Here is a 7366-nt window from a genome sequence, read left to right as displayed (position 1 = left end):
CTGGCTCTCAGACCCCAGAATCTACCCGGGATTCATCCCGGGCTCTCACAGGTGGACACGTCACATGCTCATACACACCGCTAGCACCACCTCACGCTCTCCCTCCAGATGACATTCTGCTTCTCCTGCGTCCTTTCTCCACCCTTTCTCCCGTCCTTTCTCTGTCTTATCTTGTTGAACTCGTGTCAGTTGTCCTTTTTCGTGCCTGAGTTTCCTTGTTTCACGCAGGGCGGTTGTCCCCCTGCTGCAGAGGCGATGCCGATCGCTTGTTTAGCTGATCACACATGCAAAGAGGGGGACCGGCGGGGCTGAAAGAGGGGGGCCGGTGGTTCTGAAAGAGGGGGACCGACAGGGCTGTAAGAGGGGGGCCGGTGGTTCTGAAAGAGGGGGACCGACAGGGCTGTAAGAGGGGGACTGGTGGTTCTGAAAGAGGGGGACCGGCAGGGCTGTAAGAGGGGGACCGGTGGAGCTGAGAGAAGGGGACCGGCAGGGCTGTAAGAGGGGGACCGGTGGGGTTGAAAGAGGGGGACCGGCAGGGCTGTAAGAGGGGGACCGGTGGGGCTGAAAGAGTGGGACCGGCAGGGCTGTGAGAGGGGGACCAGTGGGGCTGAGAGAAGGGGGGCCGGTGGTTCTGAAAGAGGGGGACCGGCGGGGCTGTAAGAGTGGGACTGGCGGGGCTGTAAGAGGGGGACCGGCGGGGCTGTAAGAGGGGGACTAGCGGGGCTGTAAGAAGGGGACTGGCGGGGCTGTAAGAGTGGGACCGGCGGGGCTGTAAGAGTGGGACTAGCGGGGCTGTAAGAGGGGGACTGGCGGGGCTGTAAGAGTGGGACCGGCGGGGCTGTAAGAGTGGGACTAGCGGGGCTGTAAGAGTGGGACCGGCGGGGCTGTAAGAGTGGGACCGGCGGGGCTGTAAGAGTGGGACCGGCGGGGCTGTAAGAGGGAGACTAGCGGGGCTGTAAGAAGGGGACTGGCGGGGCTGTAAGAGGGGGACCGGCGGGGCTGTAAGAGTGGGACTAGCGGGGCTGTAAGAGGGGGACCGGCGGGGCTGTAAGAGTGGGACCGGCGGGGCTGTAAGAGTGGGACCGGCGGGGCTGTAAGAGGGAGACTAGCGGGGCTGTAAGAGGGGGACCGGCGGGGCTGTAAGAGGGAGACTAGCGGGGCTGTAAGAGGGGGACCGGCGGGGCTGTAAGAGTGGGACCGGCGGGGCTGTAAGAGTGGGACCGGCGGGGCTGTAAGAGTGGGACCGGCGGGGCTGTAAGAGGGAGACTAGCGGGGCTGTAAGAGGGGGACCGGCGGGGCTGTAAGAGTGGGACCGGCGGGGCTGTAAGAGTGGGACCGGCGGGGCTGTAAGAGTGGGACCGGCGGGGCTGTAAGAGGGAGACTAGCGGGGCTGTAAGAGGGGGACCGGCGGGGCTGTAAGAGTGGGACCGGCGGGGCTGTAAGAGGGGGACCGGCGGGGCTGTAAGAGTGGGACCGGCGGGACTGTAAGAGTGGGACCGGCGGGGCTGTAAGAGGGGGACCGGCGGGGCTGTAAGTGTGTAATGAATCCTGTGCTCGACATCCCACAGATCGTCCATAGGACGGAGCTATCGTAAGTGGTTCTTGATCATCAGTAAATATTACTTCGCAGGTGGAGAACCTGAACCCCACTTGCAGAGTAACTCCGTCCAGGACACAGTGGCACACCAGTTCCCTGTGTTGTACGCCGAGCCTGCCGGCTATTATAAAAAAAAGGAAGAAGAAATCCTGTGACCTGCATGTGCACACTGTTGCTGGAATCCATATAAAGACATAAACCGGGGCCTGAAAGTCAATGTGAAAGAGCAATTCCTGTAATTGTGAGAGTGAACTGTAAAGACGGAGCAAGAAGTGACAGGTCATTTTCTCTTAAAGTGTTTTACAGCTGACAATAAATTAGCTTGATAAGCAAATGAGGCCTTCTCGCTTGTTGAAGCGGTAGTGTGTTAGCTGCAGCAAGATAACAGTCCTCTGACCAGCCGTCAGACTAAAGGAACAAAGCCTTGGTAGTTTTCGATGGAGGTTTTAAAGCGAAAGACACGTGTTCGTTAATGTCGCTTTATAAGGCAACAAACCACGTTTGACTCAGCGAGACTGGTTTTGGCCAGTCGTGCGTCCACAGAAAGTGGTCGTTAGTTGGGGCATAAAGGGATAATTGTGTTGGCGGGGAGCGTCAAGTCTCAACAAAGCAGTGACACATCTCTTTGGCTTGGTTTGATTGGAGCTATATTTGCCCAACGTTCTCCACAGACAGATCCGGTTTCAGACTTATCGCCAGGGCAGGAGGAGGTTCATGGACCCGGGGTCTAACCACCCCGGGGCCATATCCACATTAACATGGATACCCCCCCCCTTTCCTCCCCAGTTGTATCCGGCCAATTACCCCACTCCTCCGAGCCGCCCCGGTCACTGCTCCACCCCCTCTGCTGATCCGGGGGGGGGGGCTGCAGACTACCACATGCCTCCTCCAATACATGAGGAGTCACCAGCCGCTTCTTTTCACCTGACAGTGAGGAGTTTCTCCAGGCCCAGACTGCTGAAACTGCTGTGGCCCCGACCCGTCCCATGCCCGACACTTTCATCCGGCCCACATACCCTTGTGGAATGACGGCACTTGGGCGGTCCACTCCTGTTGGCCAGATCTGGGCCAGAACCGAGCCATAGCAATGCCGCATGTGCCACATATTTGCCAAAGGTGGTCCATATTTGTTTCGTGATATTTGGGCCATATTCATCATTTACCACACGGGCCACTTCAGGGTCACATCCAGATTACATGTTGCCCAGAGCACCGCATCTTTGCCACAAAAGGCCCACATGTGATTTGTCATATCTGGGCCATATTTGCTGTTATACATGTGGGCCACTTCAGGCTCACATCCATGTTGTCAGGGCCAGAAGAAGGCCAGCAGTGCCGCATCATTGCCTGAAGTGGCCCACATCCGGATGCTATCTGGGGGGGGGGGGCAGGGGGGGCGTAGTGCGTGGAACGATCACGCTATTTCCCCCAGCCCCCCCCCCCTCCCGAACATGTGCCCCGACCGACCAGAGGGGGCGCTAGTGCAGCGACCAGGACACATACCCGGATCCAGCTTCCCACCCTCTGTAGGGACGCCGGACCAAGCCAGAGGTAACACGGGGATTCGAACCGGCGAGCCCCGTGTTGGTAGTCAAGGGAAAGGACCACCATGCCTTCTTTTTGGCCTTCCATCCACACTACCCATAATCCTCCTCTATCACAGAACCTTGCAGAAAACGCCCTCTAAGACGGGTCAATCTGAAGACGTCGGTCTACGAAGGCCTGCACTTGCCAGTTCTGTATTCCAAGGCGTCGTTTTGTTTTAGTTCTCCAGATACGCTGCTGTTTTTGTTTTGTTTTGTTTCTTAGATGACTGATTTCACGTTGAACTGGCTGAAGATTGTTTCTCTTGAACTCAGGGGAAGTCGGCACCGGATTAAGAGGAAAGCAGCAGTCGTCTTTGTCAGGAAAACTGATGCAATCTGTTTCTTTCCTTTTTCTTCTTTTTTTTAACAACAAACTCATTCTTGTGAACTGCTACTACTATTACCACCACCACCACCACCACCACCACTACCACTACCACTACCACCACCACCACTACTACTACTACCACCACTACCACCACCACCACCGCCACCACCACCACCACTACTACCACTGCCACTGCCACCACCACCACTACTACTATTACTACTACTACCACCACCACCACTACCACTACCACTACTACTACTACTTTCGGCTGCTCCCGTTAGGGGGCGCCACAGCGGATCATCCGTTTCCATCTCTTCCTGTCCTCTGCACCTTCCTCTGTCACACCAGCCACCTGCATGTCCTCCCTCACCGCATCCATAAACCTCCTCTTTGGCCTTCCTCTTCTCCTCTTCCCTGGCAGCTCCATATTCAGCATCCTTCTCCCAGTATACCCAGCATCTCTCCTCCACACATGTCCACAACATCTCCATCTTGCCTCTCTTGCTTTGTCTCCAAACCGTCCAACCTGAGCTGTCCCTCTAATATACTCGTTCCTAATCCTGTCCTTCTTCATCACTCCCAGTGAAAATCTTATCATCTTCATCTCTGCCACCTCCAGCTCCGCCTCCTGTCTTTTCATCAGTGCCACTGTCTCCAAACCATATAACATAGCTGGTCTCACAACCATCTTGTAAACCTTCCCTTTAACTCTTGCTGGTACCCTTCTGTCACAAATCACTCCTGACACTCTCCTCCACCCACTCCACCCTGCCTGCACTCTCTTCTTCACCTTTCTTCTGCACTCCCCGTTACTTTGGACAGTTGACCCCAAGTATTCAAACTCATCCACCTTCGTCACCTCCACTCCTTGCATCCTCACCATTCCACTGTCCTCCCTCTCATTCACACACATGTATTCCGTCTTGCTCCTACTGACTTTCATTCCTCTTCTCTCCAGTGCATACCTCCACCTCTCCAGGCTCTCCTCCACCAGCTCCCTATTCTCGCTACGGATCACAATGTCATCCGCAAACATCATCGTCCATGGAGACTCCTGCCTGATCTTGTCCGTCAACCTGTCCATCACCACTGCAAACAAGGAAGGGCTCAGATGATGATGTAATCCCACCTCCACCTTGAACCCATCTGTCTTTCCAACCACCCACCTCACCACTGTCACACTGCCCTCATACATATCCTGCACCACCCCTACATATTTCTATGTAACTCCCGACTTCCTCATACAATACCACACCTCCTCTCTTGGCACCCTGTCATAAGCTTTCTCTAAATCCACAAAGACACAGTGTGACTCATTCTGGCCTCCTCTATACTTCTCCATCAACAGTCTCAAAGCAAACATCACATCTGTGGTGCTCTTTCCTGGCATGAACCCATACTGCTGCTGCTGATCACCACCTCTCCTCTTAACCTAGCTTCTATTACTCTTTCCCATATCTTCATGCTGTGGCTGATCAACTTTATACCTCTGTAGTGTTTACAGTTCTGCACATCTCCCTTATTCTTGAAAATCGGTACCAGTATGCTTCTTCTCCACTCCTCAGCTAGCCTCTCACTTTCCACGATTACGTTAAACAACTGGTTAAAAACCCCACTGCCATCTCTCCTAAACACCTCCATGCCTCCACAGGTGTGTCATCAGGACTGTCCTCCTTGCTAACCCACCACACTTCCTGATTCGCTATCCCCACATCATCCAGCCTCTCTCTCTCTCTCTCTCTCTCTCTCTCTCTCTCTCTCTCTCTCTCTCTCTCTCTCTCTCTCTCTCTCTCTCTCTCTCTCTCTCTCATTTTCTTCCTTCATCAGCCCCTCAAAGTACTCCTTCCACCTCCATCCTTGATCGCCCGAACCTGCTGCACGTCCTTTCCTCGGTGACCGAATTATTTCAAGTACGGAGAGGAGCCCTGGAAAAACATCTCTACTCCATTTGGTGCTCAGTAGCGCCCCCCCCCCTTCACTAATTTTGTTTGGAAAAATAGACACCACCACCTAAAATAAATAAATAAATACTTTCAGAATCCCCAAAACAAGGTGGATTTGTATTATTGGATTTGACTGATTTAGATAATACATTTACAGTAAAATTGATTAAGCAATGTCTTAAAGCCCCAAATTCTTATTTGGTATTTTATTCCAAACAATATTTGCAGAAAATTGGGTGGTCTTTCTTTTCTACTCACTTGTAATTTTTTTTTCTTTTCTGGATTTTCCCTCCTTTTTTTCCCCCAATTGTACTTGGCCAATTACCCCACTCTTCCGGTCGCTGCTCCTCTCCTCCCCCTCTGCCGATCCGGGGAGGGCTGCAGACTACCACATGCCTCCTCCCATACACGTGGAGTCGCCAGCTGCTTCTTTTCACCTGACAGTGAGGAGTTTCACCAGGGGGACGTAGCGCGTGGGAGGATCATGCTATCCCCTGGCAGGCACCCCGACCGATCAGAGGAGGCGCTAGTGCAGTGACCAGGACACACACCCACATCCGGCCTCCTACCCGCAGACAAGGCCAATTGTGTCTGTAGAGACGCCCGACCAAGCTGGAGGTAACACGGGGATTCGAACTGGTGATCCCCGGGTTGGTGGGCAGCGGAATAGACCGCCACGCCACCCGGACACGACCTTACTTGTAATTTTAACGTGACTAAACTGCCTATAAAATTATCCAAATTTTATCAGCAGGCCCTCCTAGCTTGGAAACTTACGTTACATGCATAACTTTCCCCCACACCAAACCATCATATGCAATAATGGAGACGTAGTTGGGGGCAAAAATCTTATCTTCCAGCCAAAACGGGGTTGATAAAGGTGTTATTTATGTTAGTGAGCTCGTTGAGGCCAACGATCTATTGTTTGGTTATGAACGATTCCTTCTATTTAAATCCATTCCTGGAACAAGCAGAGTTTAATTATGTAATGAAAGTTATCCCGTCATGGTCTGTGCCGTCTCACGAGAAGTCCTCTTCAGTTTCCAGAAGCCCTGAGGATAAAACCTCTGTGATGAGAAACGGCCCTGGCATTATGCATGCTGCATTCAGCAATAAGCACATACGCAACACATTCTATGGAAGGAGGAAAATCTTTTTGGGTCATTTTTATAGGTACTGATTGGCAGAGGGCTGTTACCATATAAATTCAGTACTACCAAACAAAATTAAAGAAGTACACATCAAAATTTTACACAATATTTATCCAACAAATCTATATTTCTCCAAATTTTTAGATATTGACAACGAATGTTATTTTTGCAACGATGAGCCAGAGTCTTTAACACAGTTATTGTACCAGCGTATTTATTGTACCGGCGTGTACACTCGGTTACTTCTGGACCCGAATGAAAGATTATATATCATGTAAAACTAATCACAGTATTAGACTTGAATGTAGAAATGTCACTTTACGAACATGGGAAATATGACATTGAATTCATTGTAAACTTATTGATCCGTTCCGGTAAATTTCACAGAAATGCAAAATAACAAAAGTTCCCCCTAATTTTACTGGATTTTTACATGAATTTAAAGAATATGTCAAGACTCTCAAACTTATAAACACTAAAAAAAACTGTCAAACTGTAGGGTGACCTCTTTAAAGAAGAATAACACGTGTATTGTGTTTTTTTCTCTCTTATAATTTTATATTAACCGAGTTTGTTTATCCCAATTCTATTTGTTTTTAATCCATTACTCTTGTCTATTATTTTTTACTTATTTATTTAAATTCTTATTATTGTTTCTTTGTATACCATTTTGTTGAGCACATGTCCGCGTTGTTTGTGTACTTGATTGTTCTTTTAATTAAAAAAAAAAAGCAGAAACAATAATTTTGTAGGGGTCT

The 7366-nt window shown here is 50.8% G+C and overlaps 1 protein-coding gene across 1 annotated transcript in view; it reads right to left on the bottom strand.

Moving 5' to 3' along the window:
- Window positions 1-220: 220 nt before the first annotated feature.
- Window positions 221-7366, bottom strand: part of LOC130119197 (uncharacterized protein DDB_G0271670-like) — a gene marked incomplete at its 5' end in the record, with an annotated part of 11616 nt that continues 4470 nt past the window's right edge. Inside the window, one exon of the mRNA XM_056287628.1 lies at window positions 221-976. Within this exon, the coding sequence (XP_056143603.1) occupies window positions 221-976 (756 nt within the window). The remainder of the gene's footprint in view (window positions 977-7366) is intronic.

The sequence above is a fragment of the Lampris incognitus genome, chromosome 10, assembly GCF_029633865.1.
Source record: "Lampris incognitus isolate fLamInc1 chromosome 10, fLamInc1.hap2, whole genome shotgun sequence".
Taxonomy (NCBI): Eukaryota; Metazoa; Chordata; class Actinopteri; order Lampriformes; family Lampridae; genus Lampris; species Lampris incognitus.
This window is presented reverse-complemented; position numbering and strand designations above follow the sequence as displayed.